The sequence below is a fragment of the Artemia sp. Qi Xiang Cuo genome, chromosome 18 (genome assembly GCF_049724085.1).
Source record: "Artemia sp. Qi Xiang Cuo chromosome 18, ASM4972408v1, whole genome shotgun sequence".
Lineage (NCBI taxonomy): Eukaryota > Metazoa > Arthropoda > Branchiopoda > Anostraca > Artemiidae > Artemia > Artemia sp. Qi Xiang Cuo.
In genome coordinates this window covers 6,543,862-6,564,320 of record NC_142811.1, presented here as the reverse complement: position 1 = coordinate 6,564,320, position 20,459 = coordinate 6,543,862, and the positions used below count along the sequence as shown (strand labels likewise).

At 34.8% G+C, this 20,459-nt stretch overlaps 1 protein-coding gene across 1 annotated transcript in view; it reads left to right on the top strand.

The window, feature by feature from the left end:
* The first annotated feature begins 3,146 nt into the window (after positions 1–3,146).
* LOC148941148 (uncharacterized) overlaps positions 3,147–20,459 on the top strand; it is a 45,284-nt gene continuing 27,971 nt past the window's right edge. The window contains exons 1-3 of the mRNA XM_089103792.1: positions 3,147–3,730; positions 6,412–6,510; positions 8,148–8,224. Of these exons, the coding sequence (XP_088959918.1) occupies positions 3,161–3,730; positions 6,412–6,510; positions 8,148–8,224 (746 nt within the window). The 5' untranslated portion in view covers positions 3,147–3,160. The remainder of the gene's footprint in view (positions 3,731–6,411; positions 6,511–8,147; positions 8,225–20,459) is intronic.

The window sequence follows — 20,459 nt, the reverse complement described above, 5'->3', positions numbered from 1 at the left end:
CGTTTTTGAAATTCATTTTTCAAAAACGTTTTTTCAGCTTTTTCTTTTAATTCATTTAAGATATTCCTATAGGGTTTAAATAGTTGAAAATTAATAGTAGATTGTTCAGCTAAATATGCTTTATAAAGTTCATTTTTTCGGTTTATAGAATTTAGAATAGCCTGAGTAATCCATGGTTTTCTAGGGAATTTAGCCCTAGCCTTCTTAGGTCTTCTAAGAGGACACGTCTTATTTAATATATTTGTAAGGGTTCCAATAAAAATATCATGCAGCTGATAGGTCATCTTCTTCAAATACTGGAGAAAAATCTACATCACCCATTTCTATCTCAATTTTTTTTTTTATTATTTTCTCTTAAATCACAGAAGAATTTTTTATTTAAATGGTCATTCTTAGTTACATTCCATGGGAATTCCTTAATTTACTCATGAGAAAAAAGTGGTCCATTCTATCCATAATTAAAACATCAGCATATGAACATTTGGGAAGATTGCCATCCACAAATATATTGTTAATTAGCATTGCATATTTCCCAGTATTTCATGTAGGGATAGTTATCATTGGATATAGAAAAGAAGAAAGGTACTGTTCTATTAACCTGACTCTATTATATAGTGCTAGTTTGGTTAATGCTAATGAAATGAAATAAAATAGGATGACTATATAATAGTTTAGAAACAAATTTGGGCTATATATTTGTATATTAGGGGGGGAAGCATAGCATATATTAAATATGTAACCTAACCTCGGTACCTTCCCCCCCCCCCCAAAAAAAAAGAAAACACTTTAAATATCGAATATGCAATTAAAACTACGCTATACATTGTATTTCTCTACAGCAATGTCTTGTATCATCCCATTGAAAAATGGGTTTTTCAAGGCATCTTGAGTTTGAGATATAAAGTGAGTCCAGTTAATAGAACAGTACAAGAAGAAATCATTCAATTGAGAAAATCTAGATAATTTGAACTTTTATGGAGGTCAATATCAAAATCTCCCATTAGTACTTTATTATTAGGTTCACTATTAAAATTTTCCACTAAAGTCCCCATCTCCCTAATAAAAACATCATCATTATATGATGGTGTTTTATATATTAAACCAACAGCTTTATCTTTACCATAATTACCATCAATGTCAATGAAAAGAGTCTCTAACCTTCCCTCAAGCCACAGCCAGAGATCTTCCCTCACCCAATATGAAACTCCTTCTTTTATCAACAATGCCAAACCTCTTTGCTCCATAACCTGCCATTCTTTTCTTTCACTAATGTATCCTTGAAATTGGAAATCCTAAATTGAATAATTATTCCTATTTGAGACAAATGTCACACTAAGTACTATTACTAATGGTGATTCTTGTAAATCACTCAAAATGCTACACAGGGTATGATACACAGTCCTAAGGCCTTGACAATTTCAAAATGAAAAAACAATATCATCTTTAACTGACCAATTTTTCAGCAACTGTTTATCCACATAATTACTTGCTTTCATAGCTTGTGTATTATTTCCTTCACTTAGGCCATCATTAGCAATGGAGGTAGATAATAACAGACTTTCCATATCTGACAGTCTATTGGTCATACTATACATAATAAAACATTAACCCTATGAAATATTGCAACTCTTAAATATCTAAACAACAAACCAACAAGAAACTTATAAAAAAACCTTATGATACAAAAATAAAGAATTCCAAATAGCAAGAAACTATTAACAGAGTATATATCCCCCCCCCCCGATGTGCAAGTATATACACAGAGTTGCATTCTGAGTCTAAATATAACCTTCATTTGCATCACAAATGAAATTAACCCCCACCCCTAAATATATCCAAATCAGGGTATATATTTGCACATCATGAGGTGAAGGTAAAGTTCATTTGTGCCGCAAATGAAGGTTATATTTAGACTCAGAATGCAACTCTGGGTATATATTTGCAAACTCGCGCTGCCAAGCTCTACTCAACTTTTTGTGACCATTCAATTCTTTTTGCTTCTGGAATTTTTCTCCTTTTGAAGAAAAATGAGTTAAAAAGAATCCAGATTAATTATTTTAGATTCTGTAAATTTTTGTTGTTTCTTCCACCTTGGACCAAAAACCAGGTAATTATTAATAAATTTCTTGTTCCTAATATTACTGAAAAACTGGAAGCACTACACAGAAAACTTTCAAATATTGCTTGTATCTTTTTCTCCACACCATCACCTTATCAGATTTTTTCAGTTGTAAGTTATTTTTCTTTTATTTGTTTAGTTGTTTTTCTCAGTTTCGTCATTCTAAATTTTTTGGTATTGTAAAGAGCGAGTAAAAATCAAATAATGATAATAATAATGACAGCCTGTATCAATATTTCTGCATATTACTGCTTATTAGACTCTGCAAGTTGTCAGTTTTTTTCTCTCTTCTTCTTTTCCCTCTCCTTTCATGTTATTTCTCTTTTATTTTAGTTTCTTTTAAATTTTTATGTGTTACTTTGTAACTGGTAATCTTTGATTTCTATATTGATTTGTGTTGCATTTTATGTTTTTTTCCTCCTGGTACTCCACGTATTGTACCTTTGTACAGTGTGGGTTAGAAATAATAATAATTAGGGGGTGGGGGTGGGAGTACATACTCTGTTAATAGTTTTTTGCTATTTGAAATTCTAATATATACAATTCATTCAGAAGTACTTCATAATTTTGAATCTAAATATAACCTTCATTTACATCACATCACAACTTTACAGCACACCCCTGATGTGTAAATATATACCCTGATTTGGATGTATTTACAGGTGGAGGTAAAGGTTATTTTTAATGCAAATGAAGGTTATTTTTAGGAATAATTTCTGTTCGTTTTAAGTTTTAATGTTGCTCCTCACTTTCAGTTGAAAAAACTGTTTTTTTTTTTTTTTTTTTTTTTTTTTGATAAGCTTATGGGACCATAACATCTATGGTTGTAATGCTACATATTATCTTTTTTGTTGATTGTTAAGTTTTTGTTTTGTTATCAGAAATGTAGCCACCATCTTTTCTAATTATTTTGAAATAAGGCAATCCTGTGGCTTCCTTTTTTTTTTTTTTTTTTTTGCTATAAAAAATGACAATAAATAGATCTAATAAATAGATTGTTTGAACAGATCTAAATATATCTTATTTCGTTTCAGTTTGAATATGTATAATCGAAATGATAATGCTTATGGTGATGAAAGGAGAAGGTGGAGTGTAGATGATCGTTACAAACAGTCCAGTAGATATCAAGATACAGGAATTTCCAGTGGCCTCAGAGGAAATGAATATCAAAGCCGTCAGAGTCTAATGCCAACCAATTATGATGACATTCGTTCTTTTAATGCAAATTCAGGAAGAGTAAGTCTTCTTCAAGAAAATGAGATGAGGAGGCAAGAAACTTTTGACCGCCGATCTGATCCCTATGGAAGTGCAGGTCAATATGGAGGCTTCAGAGAGAGAGGGGACCGCCCTAGAAAGTCCCTTTATGATGAAGATCCTTATCATAGACAGGAAACTGAGAGATATCCTCCAAGAAGAGAAGAGCCACTAAGGGGAAGAGGATTGCTTGGAGAGCCTGAGCAGCAATTTCTTCGACCTCAACCCAACATGGTACATCAAATGGAATCTGAAGCCAAGTTGGCATTGGCCAATACTCTGATTAATGCCCTTGTTCAGAGTCAGCAACAACCAGTACTGCCAACCCCGGCTCCTTTGATGGCCCAGCCACTTATGGTAAGTATAATAGTTTTTGTATTGTTTCTTTTTCAATGTGTTACTTAAATTTTAGAGTTTGGACTCATTTATCAAAAATACATTTTTTTTTAAACTGCAGCACCAGACCTCCTGAGGCTAACACACTTCCACTCTATCTATTCGAAGCTTGTGTTTATTTGTATTTGCTTTGAATAATATTATTGTCCAGTCAAATGCATTCAAAGTAATTGGCAAATATTAAAAAAAATCTTAAATAAACTGCCCAACACTGATTTCTCAGAAAAAAAATGCTACAAACATTTTTATAAATATCAAAAAAACTTATAACATTTAAAGAAATGCTACAAACAAGTGAAACATGTGATAAATATAAGGAACTAAAGGAAAATCTTTAAAATATCAAGGTTTTGTAAGATATAAATTGACTCACAGCCTATCTCCTTCCCCCCCCCCCCCCCTCTCAGTGTTATGGTAGTTGTGTCCTTCGAATTTTTGGATCATTTGAATAATCGACAAGCCTTTATAAAAATGATCTGAACTAGTATAACCTTTACATTTTCTCACTAAGCCTTTACATATTATAGCCTTTAGATATTAGATATCTAAAGCCTTTACATATTATAGATATCTAAAGCCCTACTAAGCCTTTACATATTATAGCCTATAGAACTAGTATAGCCTTTACATTTTCTCACTAAGCCTTTACATATTATAGCCTCTAGATATTAGATATCTAAAGCCTTTACATATTATAGATATCTAAAGCCCTACTAAGCCTTTACATATTATAGCCTTTAGAACTAGTATAGCCTTTACATTTTCTCACTAAGCCTTTACATATTATAGCCTTTAGATATTAGATATCTAAAGCCTTTACATATTATAGATATCTAAAGCCCTACTAAGCCTTTAGAACTAGTATAGCCTTTACATATTCTCACTAAGAAAAAAATAACCTTAATGGCCTGTGTATTTATTTGCAAGGACACTGCTCAAAAATAAATATCTACACCAAAAATGACGTAAGTTTTAAATCTTTTTCTTTTCCTCTTTTGATAATTTGAGTTAAAAAAAACTCATTCTAAAATAATCAGCAAAAAGTTTCCCGTAATCAAGCACATATGGCAACACAAGAACAAAAAAAACATGAGCAATGAAATAAATTTTTTTAATGTTTTGTCATTCTTCAAGAATAAAAGGGCTCCTTTTTTATGTATTTGCTTTATATGAATTTTCTAACCCATTCATGGATGACCTGCTTCTCATTTGACTCTAGAATGGTGGCTTTCAGCCGATTTTAGGCCATGCCTCACCTGAAGGAAGCTTAAAACGCCATTAACTTGTTTTTGTTTTTTTGTGGTCCTTTTGGCATATTTCATGCTAACGAAAAAAATTGCATGACATTATTACAATACTATCATGTATTTTTTTACTTTTTAAATGCATATGAATGTGACATCATTCATATTTTTTTTTTTTTTTTTAATATTGGCTCTAAAGTAGTCAGCCCATGTTTACGTCCTGCCCTTGACCCACCAAAATATTGCCAAGCCCCACGTTGAGAATCACGGCCCTAAAGGGTATGACCAAAATTGCAACATCTGGAAATTTGCCAAAACTTAAACTTGCTCTCTGTATACATTGCTTCTTAAAATGCTTGCAGGAAGCATAGTCATTGTAATTAATTTTATTAAGACACGGTTCACAGGTCATTTGGCCTTATAGTCGCTATTCTTATTTTATTTTTGATTATTTTTGTTAATTGTTGAAAATGAAGGTATCAGTCAACAATCTTTGTTTCAATTTGTAAGCAGAATAAAGTATTATATACTTTTCTCTTTAAACAAAGTAAAGTAGAAACCAAGGGCAGCCAACCTTTTTCCATGTCGTGGCTATAATCCCCTGCTGTTTGTGGGGGTATGGGCAAAGACTTCAGCAAACAGTTTGTCATTTTTGTCAATTCCGCTTTCCATAGAAGATGAGCAAATGCTCAGTGTGTTGTAATATGGGTAAGACAAATTGTTAAATGCTGTAAAAAATACCTTTTCAGTTATTTCCAAAATGCTGGCTCAGGATTTTCTGTTATTCTGGATCTTGCCCGTATGAAATGGGAGGAAATGAGAGTGCTTCTTCTTCAAAATCTAATGTATTGACTGTTTCCACTCGTTCTTCTCATTTCTAAATCAATTATATTTTCTTAATATTTGGAATAGCTTATATTCCTTTCTAAAATAAAAGTATTATATGTTTGTCTGTTTGTATCATCTTAGCATGATTCTGGCAGAAAGAATGAGCGCAAATTTACTTAAAATATTTCTTCTGACTTGGAATCCTCACTCTCGTGACTGTTGTCATAAGTCGAGGTTTCTGCCAAAATAATCCTTTCTTCTTCAAATTTGCTAGAACCTTTTTTTTAGTCAACCAGACACTCCAGTCCTTAACGTTCTTAGTGAGATTTGTAGAGGCTTATGTCTGTGCTTTTTTCGAAGAGGTCCCCCCCCCTTCCCAATCAATGCACTCAGGTTTGTAAAAATTTGTTTGCGTAAAGACTTGCATGTACCTGTGGTGCCAACTCACGAGATCATAGATATCAAAAATATGTTCTTCAATATCTAGGGGGGTATATCGCCCTTCCCCAAATAATACCCCAAGTATGTACTCAGAAAAAACCCTTAGTCTTATTCACCTACTAATTTCAGAATACATCACTTTTTGGAGGGCCAGTAAGAGGAAGACGTGATGAACCGCGCTATCGCAGGGATGAAGCCCGTGGGCCTGGACAAAAGATGACAAGAAAGGTAGTTTTTAGTATTTTCTCAGTCGTTCCTCTAAATTTTATCCTTCTTGAGTAGTTCATCCTTTCATTGCTAGACCCTCAGCATTCTTTTGAATTCATTGCATTTTAAAAAAAAAGCTTTTATGAATTTAATTTTTAAAAGAAGTCGATGTATAATTTACTTTCTCCTTTTCTATGTAATGAAACAGTCCGCATAAATGGAGTTCAATTTGTGTGAATTCTACAATAAACTCTAATTCATACTTCTTTTATATACTCCCAACAAGGAGCGTGCTGGGCATTTGTTGGCAAATGCCTTCAAAATTTTCCTTTAGTCACGGGCTTAGATCTAAAGTATGGATTCCGCTTCAGGAGGATTTGGAAAATCATTGTTTGGGTGATTGTGTTCCTAATATTTTACGCATAATAAGTAATAATTCTGCAAAATTCTGCTGTCTAATCGAAGGGGGTGTTGTTGGATGTGATATGATTCAAAGGGGTGTAGGCCATGAAAAGTGTTGAAAACATCTCGTTTTGACCATTGCTTCTTGTGTCTTACTTGTTAAATCGTCTACTTGTAAAAGTAAAAAACTGAAGAAAAAAGGTGCAAATTTGCAAAAAGACAAAGGAGAATAAAGAGTTGCTTAACTTTGCTATTACTTTATAGATTTCCTTCACCCATTTCTCCTCACTTTAATTAGTTGTGCTCTTATGTTAATTACTCCTTTGTAGTGTAGGTTACTTTTGGACTATTCGCGTCCAAAAGTTCAAACCATATATCCCGAAGCTAAAACGGGCTACTATCAATGAGGTCTTTGGTGTTCCCGTCATATATTTATACACTTTTTCATTTTTTTTATTTCCATGTATCCTATCATATACTCAAAAGCTAAAAAACGAAATACAATATTTTCCGTGTACCCTTCCAATATTTTATTACACATTTTAATACATTTGCAGACTTTTGACAATTTTTTTATTTCCACTCATTTGTTTTTTTTTTTTTACATTAATTCGCATTTATGGCCCTGATTTCCACTGTCGTTCCACCTTTTTCGCAATTAGCTGTGTATTCCAAAGCTAAAATAGAACTAACATTATCTTTGTTCCTTTTCGCTGTAAGACATTTATACGCCTTTGCCAATTTTTATTCCCACGTATCCGTTTTCATTTTCTCATGTGCACCTAATTTGCTTTCATCATTCTGGTTTCCAGCGGTGCTGCGCATCGTTTTCATTATTTTGTCCTATTCCTTTAGGTGAAATTTACAATTTTTCCCCAAAGTTCATTTGCTATGGTGTCTCAGACCCTGTTAGTATGCCACATATAAAAATCGAAAAATACCAAAATATTCTTTGAAACTCATTCTGTTCCTCTAAAACAGATACTTGGAGATTCCGTTCTTTAATTTCCACGTATCCATTTTTCCTTTGCTCTTTTGCACTTTATTTGCCTCATCATTCTGATTTTCAGCGTTGCGACCTGTCGTTTTCATTATTTTGTCCTGTTAATTTAGTTGAAATTTACAAATTTTCCCCAGAGTCCATTTGCTATGGTCTCTCAGTCCGCGTTAGTATGCCAAATATTAAAACTGCATCTGTGATTCCAAATAGAAGTCCTTTTTTTCTTTCAAACTTTCATTCTTTTCTTCTAAAACAGGAATTCGGAGATCGTCGTCGAGATGAGAAACCATATGACAGAAAGAAAAACATTCAAGCGAAGCAAACACCATCTAGGTAAGATCCTGGTAACTACCCTTGACTGATGTTCCATTTTCATTGCTCGATGCTCTCCTAGTACTGGGTGCTGTTTCCAAATTTTATTGGAACTTCAAATGCAGCCTCATTTCGTGATTCAGATTTTATCTGAGCAAGAAGACTTATTTAAGGCAGTTCAATGCCAGAGGCATACTCCCACAGCATATATTAAACTAAAATCAGCCCTATCCTGATTCAATATCATTGGCATATTTTAAATGACAACTTGGCTTAAAAGAATTTCTGCCTCCGTTTGCATACTTCGTAAACAATTTGGCAACACTGTTTAAGATAAATTGTTCTAAATACTAATCTCACTTAAAGAATAATATATTATGCTTTAAAGTGCTGTCTTCATTGTTCTGCCCTCTGGTGTGTCATCAAGAAGACAAGATATTTCAACCCCATTTTGGCATATGCTGAACATATGGTAGCACTGTTCATGTTTTCAATGACCACTTTACTTAACAAAAATTCTGCCTCCATTTCTGCCTTTGGTAAAAAATTCCAGCGCCGCTTTTTAAGAAACTTTTAAGAAGTGTTTAACTTGTGAATTTCACGCAATTTTATTTCAGTAGTAAGTGATCACTTCATTGTTCAGCTCTCTGGCGTGTCATCAAGAAGACATGGTATGCTAACGCTGTTTCGACATGTGCTTTTCAAGTAGTCTTGCAAAGCATATGCAGGGCAAGTAGCCCGTTCATAAAATCTCTTTATCCTTCTCTCCCCTAGGGTTGGACCTGTATTCACGCTTGATCTAAGGCACCCCACCCCTTTCCCCCGCTTTTTATCACATCCTGGGTATTTGTGACACAGGTATGACAATGCTCCTTTTGTTTCATGTTTTGCTAGTAGTCTTCATATACACTATGTTTTCACGGGTGTCAGTTTTAAGCCAACGAAGGAAAATTCAAATTCTGGAATATATTATAGTGCATTTAAATTCTGCTTAAAGTAAAAGCAACGTTGTCAAGTGAAGTCATCTTCCAGTTGATGTGCTCTATAGTCTCCTCTCTACAAAGGAAGAGAGCATCTTGTCTTCAGTATATTGATAGATTCCATTTACATCTCAAAATAAAGTACAGTATACGACAACCCTGTCAAAAATCAAGAGTATAATGGTCAAAGGTGAGTTTTAAAGAATTGAACTAAAAATTCCCTAATTAGTTCGTGTGGGAAGCTTTAGCTACTCTCCTTTTTAGAGAAAACTACATCTGTTACATAACTCAGGGAGCTCGTTATTGGTGGCATCAGTGCTACATAGATGGCATCGGAGCCATAGATGGCTCATGTTTGATAAGTCTCCGTGTTTCCTCGAATTAGAAAAGAGTATTTAAAAAGTAGCATCAGGGAGTGACGTCAATTAAAAAAAAATATATTTTTCTGGGATATGCTATATCAGTATCTAAGGGGGATAGCGACTTTCTTGTATTTTTTTTAAATAATTTTTCAATGAAAATATCCCCAAAAAGGCATTTTTCAGTCCCTCGAGAGGAACAAGTAGCTAATAATTGTAGTGAAGTTTCACAAAACCACAGGGGGCTAGATTAAATACAAGACCTAGGAGAATTGCAGTAGTAAAAGGAAGTAATAAGATTACTTCGCAACAAAATAGTTAATTTCATACCCAATTTAGCATCTATGGCGCTCAAATTTATGTATGTAGATATAAATGTTTTTACTTTTATAACTTTAATAAATAAAATAATATTAACTTTTTGATTACTAAATATCAGTATATGTATGTTAAACTGACAATGCAAGTTCATTTGTATTTTTTCAGTAAAATGCAAATTATGTTCTGGTCTTGGGAAGGCATAGAGGTTTTGAGCTCTACTCATGTTAATTTCTGCTCCTTTTGAGTTTGACTCGGTTATTTATTATAATTTCTGGTCGTTTTGAGTTACATTTATTTATCGATGCTGATTTGTCGTAGTTTCACGCGTGGTAGATTATTTGATTTTATTTTTGCTCATTTTCGGTTTAATGAAGTTTTTTACTTTTCTTTGAAAAATTTATTTTGTGGAAAAAGTTTTTAATTAATTTCTGTTCGTTTTATATTGACATAGTATTTTTCAGGGAAAAAGAAAATAATTCTTTAAATCTTTTCGTTTTTTTAAGGGTTTGTAGTTTAGCCTGTTATTTATAGGCTGGAGAAAAATTCTCAACAATTTTTAACATCATACATCCTTTTACAAATCTGGACAAGATTAGTAGTTTCTAATTTAGTTTCATACCTCCTGTAGTTGACCTGAAATAGAAATCTTGATATCATTCGCAAAACAAATCTGTTTAATTTTCTTTGATAGTTTGGATACACTTACTCTAATTTGATTTGGTTAAATTTTAAGTGCAGAAGTAGCCCCGAAAGTTTGAACATAATACTCTCAATCGTTCTTGGGCTACTGCTGAGATGCATTATTGGGAATTTGTATTAACACAGTTCATTTTGATTTAATGTTAAGGCAACATTTAGTTTTTAAACATGATGGGCAAGTAGAAGGGTGGGCGTGGGAGGGGGACTATTAGCCCTCCAATTACTTTCGACTATTAAAAAGGGCATTAGCCCTTTCTATTTTCAATCGAATAAGCCCTTTTCGAAGTTCCTAACAACTTCGATACGAGGCGCCCTGGTCTAAACAAAAAAAAAAGAAAAAAAATTATAATACGTTGTATCCTAAGCAATATCTAGTATAAAATCTCAATCATTCCAATCACTTTCGACTATTAAAAAGGACACTAGCCCTTTCAATTTCCAATCGAATGAGCTCTTTTGGAGTTTCTATGACAACGCTTTCTATAAACACCTTATATGCCCCCAGGGCTTAAATTACACCCCTTGCCCTGGGCTGTGAGGGGGATGTGTTCGGAGAAATGGTGGGCGTGAGAGGGACATTTCAACTTTTAAAAAAGGCACTAGCCCTTTCAATTTCCAACCGAATGAGCCCTTTTGAAGTTTCTACGATTAAGCTTTCAATAAAAACCTTTTATGCCCCCACGGTATAACATAAACCCGGTGCCCTGAGGGCTAGGGGGGGTGTCATCCTCAAAGACCAAATTTCCAGAACTTTCAACTACGTTGAAGAAAATTGCTATCTCGAAATTTTGATTGGATATGTTTGGGGAAATGGTGGACGTGAGACGCGGGTTACTTACCATCCAATCACTTTCGACTATTAAAAAGGGTACTAGCTGTTTCAATTTCCAGTCGAATGATACCTTTTTGAAGCTTCTACGACAACACTTTCTATAAAAAAAAATTATATGCCCCCAGGGTGTAACTTACAACCCTTGCCCTGATGGCTGTGGGGGGAGTGTCATCCACAAAAGCATAATTTACAGATTTTAACTACGTTGAACAAAATGGCTATCTCAAAATTTTGATTGGATGTGTTTGGGGAAATGGTGAATGTGACAGGGGTATTAGTTATCCACAATTCACTTTAAACTATAAAGAAGGACAGAGGCCCTTCTAATTTCCAATCGAATGAGCCATTTTTGAAGTTTCTACATCATCACTATCTATAAAAACCTTATATGTCCCCAGGGTATAACTTACAACCCTTGCCCCGAGGGCTCTGAGGGGGTTATCCTCAAAGACCTAATTTCTAAGACTTGTAACTACGTTGAACAAAATGGCTATATAAAAATTTTGATTGGGTGTGTTTGGGGAAGTGGTGGGCGTGGAAGGGGGGTTAGTTGCCTTCCAATCACTTCTGACCATTAAAAAGGACACAAGCCACTCCAATTTCCAATCGAATGAGCCCTTTTCGAAGTTTCTACAACTCTTTCGAGACAAAGTGCCCTGGTCTAAGGCCAAAAACCAAAAATAAATAATACATTGTCCCAACATCGCTCTTTACTTAGGCATCGCTATTGCGCTGCCTATGATAAAATAACTGGTTTTTTGAAGTGAAAGTAAATTCTGTATCCCATTTTAACAAAACTGGTGTTGACTTGCATATTTTCTTCGGCTAAGTTGGGCTAAGATCTTTTTGTAAGGTCGATTGTGTATATTTTACGAATAAAAAAGAACAAAAGTTAATTTTTAAAAAAGGTCTTTCTATTGAAAGTAAAGAGCAAAGTTGTGACTTAAATACAGCTTCACAGGTTGTGAAACATTGTCAAAAACTGTTTCAAATAAACTTTGTCGTGAAATATCGCTATATTTCTACAGTTCCGAAAAACACACGCTTTGCTGAAAGCAAAGCTTGCTCAAATTTTTTAGAGAATTAAAATTATTTGATTTCGTGTTAAAATACTATTGAGATCCCTATAAGTTAGTCTTTTATTTTCCGTAGTCTAGTCAAGACTTTACTGCTCCTAATCCTGCTTTTTTTTGCGTCGCTTTTTTGTGTTTCAGGGGCAACGCTATAGTAAAGCCGATTCGGCTCCTATGTTTTATTATTTATTTATTATTTTATTTATTTTTTCCAGAGGTACTTTATATGGAAGGGGTCGTTGTATAAACTTCAAGGGGGGTTCATTCGATTGGAAATCGAGAGTTCTATTGCCTTTTTTAAGAGTCAAAAGTGATCGGAGGGCAACTAGCACCCCCCCCCATGTCCTTTTTTCTCCAAATACATCCGATAAAAATTTTGAGGTTACTATTTTGTTAAAAATAGTTCAAAGATCATATAACAAAAACTCTGGGGTCGACACAACCCCCCAGGGCCCAGGGGCCAGGCATTGTAAGTTATGCCCTGGGGGTAACTATGGTTCTTATAGAAGGGATGCTTGTATAAACTTCAGAGAGGGCTCATTTGATTGGAAATTAAAAATTCTAGTTCACCTTTTCCTTTTTTCAGAGTCAGAAGAGATCGGAGGGTAACTCCCCCCCCCCCCTGACCTTTTTCCCCAAATGCAGCAGATAAAAATTTTGACATAGCCATTTTGTGAAAAATAGTTCAAAAGTCAGATGACAAAACTTTGATGTCAACACAACCGCCCAGGGCCCGGGATCAGGCGTTGTAAGTTATGCCCTAGGGGCAAATATGGTTCTTATAGAAGGGGCGCTCGTATAAACTTCAGAGAAGGCTCATTCGATTGGAAATTGAAAGTACTAGCTCAATTTTAAGTCAAAAGTGATCAGAGGGAAGCTAGCCCCCCCCCCCCGCCCCTTTTCCCCAAATGCATCAGATAAAAACTATGAGAGAGACATTTTGTTAAAAAATAGTTCAAGTCAGATAACAAAAACTCCGGTGTCGACACAGCCCCTAGGGCCTAAGGGCAGGCGTTGTAAAAGGCCCCACGCCCAAAATGCATATAAAAATGCATAGCCTCCCCAAATGAATCAGATAAAAATTTTGAAATAGCTATTCTCTTAAAAATAGTTAAAAGGTCAGATAACGAAAATTCTGGCGTCGACACAACCCCCCAGGGCCCGGGGGCAGTCGTTCTAAGTTATGCTCTGGGACCGTATATGGTCCCCCCCCCCCATGACCTTTTTCCCCAAATGCAGCAGATAAAAATTTTGACATAGCCATTTTGTTAAAAATAGTTCAAAAGTCAGATGACAAAACTTTGATGTCAACACAACCGCCCAGGGCCCGGGATCAGGCGTTGTAAGTTATGCCCTAGTGGCAAATATGGTTCTTATAGAAGGGGCGCTCGTATAAACAACTTCAGAGAAGGCTCATTCGATTGGAAATTGAAAGTACTAGCTCAATTTTAAGTCAAAAGTGATCAGAGGGAAGCTAGCCCCCCCCCCCCGCCCCTTTTCCCCAAATGCATCAGATAAAAACTATGAGAGAGACATTTTGTTAAAAAATAGTTCAAGTCAGATAACAAAAACTCCGGTGTCGACACAGCCCCTAGGGCCTAAGGGCAGGCGTTGTAAAAGGCCCCCACACACCCAAAATGCATATAAAAATGCATAGCCTCCCCAAATGAATCAGATAAAAATTTTGAGATAGCTATTTTCTCAAAAATAGTTATAAGGTCAGATAACGAAAATTCTGGCGTCGATACAACCCCCCAGGGCCCTGTGGCAGTCGTTCTAAGTTATGCTCTGGGACCATATATGGTTCTTATGGAAGGGATGCTCGTATAAACTTCAGAGAAGATTCATTTCATTAGAAATTGAAAGTTGTAATTCACTTTTTAAGAGTCAAAAGAGATCCAATGGCAACTACCCCTTAACGACCCCTTAACATCCTCACATTTGCAGCGCAAATGGGAAGATAGCTCTATATAACCTACTGCTTGTGAGTGGTTATCTCTTATTTAAAGTTATTTTAGTTGTTTGTAATTATTTTTTCCTGTTACTTAGTTTTAGACAATAGAAAACTAAAGGTCATAAAGGCAATAAGGTTTTGATGTATTATTGTTTAGTTGTGCACTAAGATTAGTGAAAACAGGGCCACCACGGGGAGGTTGTGCACAGCCAGCCCCGCTCACGGCTGGCTGGCTTAACTGAAAACGAATTATATTACAAATATTTTTTTTTGTACTTAATATTGAAAAAAAAAAATTAAAATCGCAGTAAAATCTTGAACTGATGAGCTTTCAGTAATTAGTATATACATCAAATATTCAGTTTAATTTATTGGTTCTTTCTAAGATTGTTCAAGAAGAAAATAGTTTCACTACAAACATGAGTTTGGATACTGCCCCCTTCCTTAATTGTATAAGCCTAAAGCCTACTGCGTCATTGGCGCTTCACTGAAAACGAATTATATCACATTTTTTTTCTTTCTCAGTACTTACAGCATTGAAAATGAAAATAAAATTACAGTGAAAAAAATCTTGAACTGATGGATCTTTCATTTGTTTTGTTTATACTTTCCAAGACTGTTCAAGACACAAATAGTTTTCAGTAAAGCGCCAATGACGCAGAAGGTATTAGACTTTTACAGTGAGTTGTTTGTTTCAAGCTTGATTTGCATATTCAAGTTAAGTTTCCCTCGTTTTAAGATTTATTTATTTATATTAGTATCTATTGTATGTTTGTTTGCATTGATTGTTTATTTAATTTTTGTTCGTTTTGGGTTTCATTTATTCTTTATTAGCAGTTTCTATTCGTTTTAAGCTTGAATTTTGACAGGTATGTGTATCTGCTTATCTTAAGTTTAAAATGGCCTTTACTTTTCTTTGAAAAACTTCTTTTTCGTTTTTTTTTTTTTTTTTTTTTTTTTTTTTTTTTTATCAATTTAATTCACAGCAGGTTTAGCAGTGCTTAAGTGTGGTTAAACACATTATTCAAAGATTCTCCAAATGCAGGTAAGTAGGTAATATATATAGGCTTCACAGCTTCGTCACAAGTGATTATATACTGCTAGTCCTGGTAATTACCGCGCTATATACTTTTAAGATATTTAGTATACACTCTCTTAAACGCCCCAAGAGGAGGATTTTTCGGGATTACCCCTACTGGGGGGCCATTCCATATGGCGACGGATTGTCGAAACGTGTCTCCAAGCATTCTTGGCGTGGTGTGCCCTGTACAATGAAGTTCTGTCGAGCCGTACTTTGGCAAGTTGATCGCAAAGCCTTTATTTTATTTGGAACACGTTTTGATAGTTCCTCAGATGGAGGCCAATGCATGTATTTGTAGAACACCCCACATCGAAGCCATGTCAAATCGATCCTGGATCGACTGCAGTGAATTTGACATCAGAGTGGCTAGAAATTACAGCACGAACTGCTCGGTTTTGGACAAGTTGAGGAGGAACGATGTGGCTAGTTCGAGCGCCAGTAAAGAGAGAACAAAAGGCTACTAAGTGATGTTCACATAGCTTATGTTACTTTCTCTGCTAAGAGATTAAGTTGCCATATGTAGTGTAACTTTTCATGCCTTAACCTAGCCATTACACTAAGCTATCGTAAAAATTCCTAGACCAATCATAGTCGTCATCTAAAACCATGACAATAATCGTAAACAAACTATTCAAAATTAAAAACGCTGAATTGAGCTGTAAATTCGAGCTTTGACCAAGCGTGAAATACTTTCCAGTGAAGTTTTTGAAATTTATTTTAAATTGATCAATAACTCCAGAAATTACATTGGTTGCTGCTATTTACTTCCCCTTAACGTAACAGTAAGTGATGCAACGTAAAATTCTAATTAGAGCTAGAGTCTACTTAACACAGTCTACTTCTCGGACAAAGTTTGCTCTGTAAGAATACATAACGTAACCTACAGTTTTAAGTTGATTTTCGACGCAATTTCAAACAGTTCGTGGTAACGAACTGTAAGTAAGGAGCGACCCGAATCAATGGTAACCAAAACTCTAAAAAACGGAATTTTGATACCAATAGATACATCAAAAGAATCAGATTTCAATTCTGATTTCAAATATATAAGATTCATCAAGTTTAATTATACCCATCAAAAGTTATGCGCCTAAGAAAATTTGGCTGATTTTCGAAAAAAGGGGGAAAGACCCCCAAGAAGTTATAGAACCTTATTGAAAATAACACCGTCATATTCAGCGTATCAGAGAACCCTACTGTAGCGGTTTCAAGCTCCTATCTACAAAAATGTGGAATTTTGCATTTTTTGCCAGAAGAAAGATCACGGGTGCTTGTTTAGTTGTTTTTTTTGTTTTTTTTTTTTTCAGGGGTAATCGTATTGACCCAGTGGTCCTAGAATATCGTAGGAGGGCTCATTGGAACGGAAATTAAAAGTTCTAGTGCCCTTTTTAAGTGAAAAAAAAAATGGAGGGCAACTATGCCCCCTCCCACGCTCATTTTGTTCAGCATAGTCGAAAATCTAATAAATATGTCTTTTAGGATGACTTAATCCCCCACAGTTCCCTGGGGAAGGGCTGCAAGTTATGAACTTTGCCCATTGCTTACATATTGTATTGGTTATTAGGAAATATACAGACATTTTCAGGAAGGATTTTTTTCTGGGGGGGGGGGGGCGAGCGGAGGGGGTTACTCGGGAGAATCTTTTCGTGGAGGATGTTTCTTTGGGGTAAGGGACATATCTATGAAGGGGGCACCGGATTTCCAAGCATTATTTAAAGAACGATCAGAAATTAAGTTAAAAAAAAACAAGTTTTTTCAACTGAAAGTGAGAAGCAACATTAAAACTTAAAACGAACAGAAATTATTATGTATATGAGGGGGTTCTCCCCCAAGTCAATACCTCGCTCTTTACGGTACAGTTTTTTTTTAGTTATTTCAAAAGAGCTGTTTATTCTAATTAAACGGCCTTTGTGATTCAGGGGTTTGTTAATTAATTTTTTTTTAAACTTTTAACGTAAAGAGCTTGGTATTGACTAAGGGGAGAACCCTCTCTTATACTTAATAACATATACGTAATAAAAAAAAAAATAAAAAAAAACAAACGATACGGCTCAATAGTAATCGAAACTTCTAAAAACGGAATTTTGATGCCAATAAATGTATCAAAAGAATGGGTTTATAATGCTGATTCTAAGTATATAAATTTTATTAAGTTTAGTATTACTCATCAAAGGCTACGAGCCTGAGAAAATTTACCTGATTTTTTAAAGAGGGGGGAAACATCCCCTACGAGTGAAAGAATTTTAATGAAAATCACACCGTCAGATTCAGCCACAGTTCATATAATTATCCAGTAAGCTTATCGCAGATCATTTCTGGTCTTCGTTCTCGGTGCGAACAAAAAGCTCCTCCCACTTCTTTCTGCATTTGCGGGTTAGTGTGTTGACTCAATGAGAAATGGTTACAACAAGAAGAAAAATTTTTTTTTCTTCTAATAACTGGTGGAATAGGTGTGATGGTTTCAGGGGCGGATCCAGGATTTTTTGTAGGGGAGGGGGCGCAAAGTAGGTTGATCCGACAAACTTACGTTAGGAGCAAGTTTAATTAATGCAAACTTGCGTTAATTAGGTAAATTACACTACTTTAGACTACTTTGCGGGGGTAACCCTCGCCCCCCCCCCTCTGGATCGGCAACGGGTTAGTTTATCATTTTTTTTTTTTTCACGTTGTGTTATTTATTTTCTCAGATTGTAGTTACTGTGATATTTGAAAAATCTAGTTACCTGTTTTGGCGGAGAGCCTAGATAAGACTAATTTTGTTTTCAATCAATGTTTTCATATGAAATGGGCAGACCTTTCCTGAACTTTAAACAATAAACACCTCTGTTTAAAAATCTTTGCACTTTCTGAATTTAGATAGCGATAAGGGTTCCTGATTGAGACCAATTTTAGGACTTGGGTTCTAATTATTATATAACAATGCGAAGCACCAAATATCATAATCAAATGTCATCGCTTTATGGCATTGTTCAAATAAAACTAATGTTTTACTTGATTATCGTCGTTAATTTATTCTTTGTCTTTCTTTCCATTCTTAAACCAATGTTATATTTACCTTTTGCATTATTACAGCCCACTATATATACATTCATATAAATTTATATGCAGTGTTACCGCCATACCAATTATTCTCCTTTCCTTTTTTATTCTTTAATAATTTCTGGTCGTTTTGAATTATTGTAGGCTTCTATTTCTACTGATCTTAAGTTTAATATGGCCTTTACTTTTCTTTAAAAAAAGACTTTCTTTTTCGTAAAGTTTTCGTAGTGTATATATATATATATATATATATATATATATATATATATATATATATATATATATATATATATATATCGGCGCGTACAAACAGCTCCTCTCATTTGATCTGCCATCAGCGGTCCAATTACCCTGGAACACGTATTTTGGCAGAAACTTTCTCAAAATGCCTTTGAAACCAACTTGAGACTTCGAAACCTATTTTTAATTCTAAAAACATCTAATAATAACATTACACTACTGACTACCGATTTTCATGTATGTATTGGAATTAATAAACTTAAAATTAATTCCTTCAAAATTATTGTTCCAATGTTGAAGCCAAGTTTCACGTCCAAGGGAAATCTGACTTGTCTACACGTGAAAAGATCTGAGACCGCTTATGTTTATCTCTGCGAAAACGGTTTCCGGAGCACTCGCACTCCGGTCCGGTTTTTATAATGGGGGAGATCGGGAATGATCATACTGGATAATTCTATGAACTGTGGATTCAGTGTATCAGAAAACCCTATTACATAGTTTTCAAGGTCATATCTGCAAAAATCTGCAACTTTGTATTTTTTGCCAGAAGAAAAATATACGAATATAGAAGTTCGTTACGTAAGTTAATTTGTAAATTATGTCAGAACCAAATTTAGAGACAGCCATTCAGCAAAAGAAAAGTAAAATTTTATGCAAATTTTGTTTACTTATTCAATGACGATGAGCCAAAATAAAAGCTGCATTAACTAAAAAACGATCAGAAATTGAATAAAAAAAAACAAGTTTTTTAAACTGAAAGTAAGGAGCGACATTAAAACTTAAAACGAACAGAAATTATTCCGTATATGAAAGGGGCTGTCCCCTCCTCAACGCCTCGCGCTTTACGGTAAAATTTTTATTGTTTAAAAAAAATAAGAGTTGTGAGAAAGTCAAACTTTAGCGTAAAGAGCGAGGCGTTGAGGAGGGGACAGCCCCTTTCATGCACGGAATAATTTCTGTTCGTTTTAAGTTTTAATGTCGCTCCTTACTTTCAGTTTAAAAATCTTGTTTTTTTTATTTAATCAACCATTAAAGCCAACTGTGGGAGTCGTTTGGTGGCTAACAGGGCATGCGTACACGTGTGTCTGTGTATTATATCTATTGTGTTTGATTTCCCACACAGAATTACCGTTAATAGAAAATTCTAAGGGAAAATCGATTTTCAGCGAGGGACACAATAAAATTTAGTTTTAAGAACGAAGAATCATTTATTTCAAAACAGCTATGGTTGATAAAGAAAAAAAAATGCATACAAAATGGTGCTGTCTTTTACAATCCTAGTCCTACCGCCTTTTATTAAGGGCATAAGTAAAAAAAACGGCACGAATGAATTTTTAAACAGGTTAGTTCTGCAAGGTATTGGGGCGAATGTGTGTTTCTTCCTGGAAGTTAGGTGTCATGGGGACACCCATTTGAGTATCAGAAAAATGTCCTATCCCTCCTCCCCTGTTAATTCTGTGTGCTTTCAACTCTGCTTAAAATAATGTTTGGCTGTCTATTTTTTTGGTCCCCATATTTCGTGATATCTGAATGGCTAGTTCCAAATTTTATCTTTCCGTTTGACTCACTTATTTTCCCTTTGATATCGTGTGGAATATGACTTAGGATTCATTTATTATCACTTTGAATTAAGCTTTGTTCTGATTGGCCGTATTTCTCTCTTGGTCCGCGAAAGGGTGCA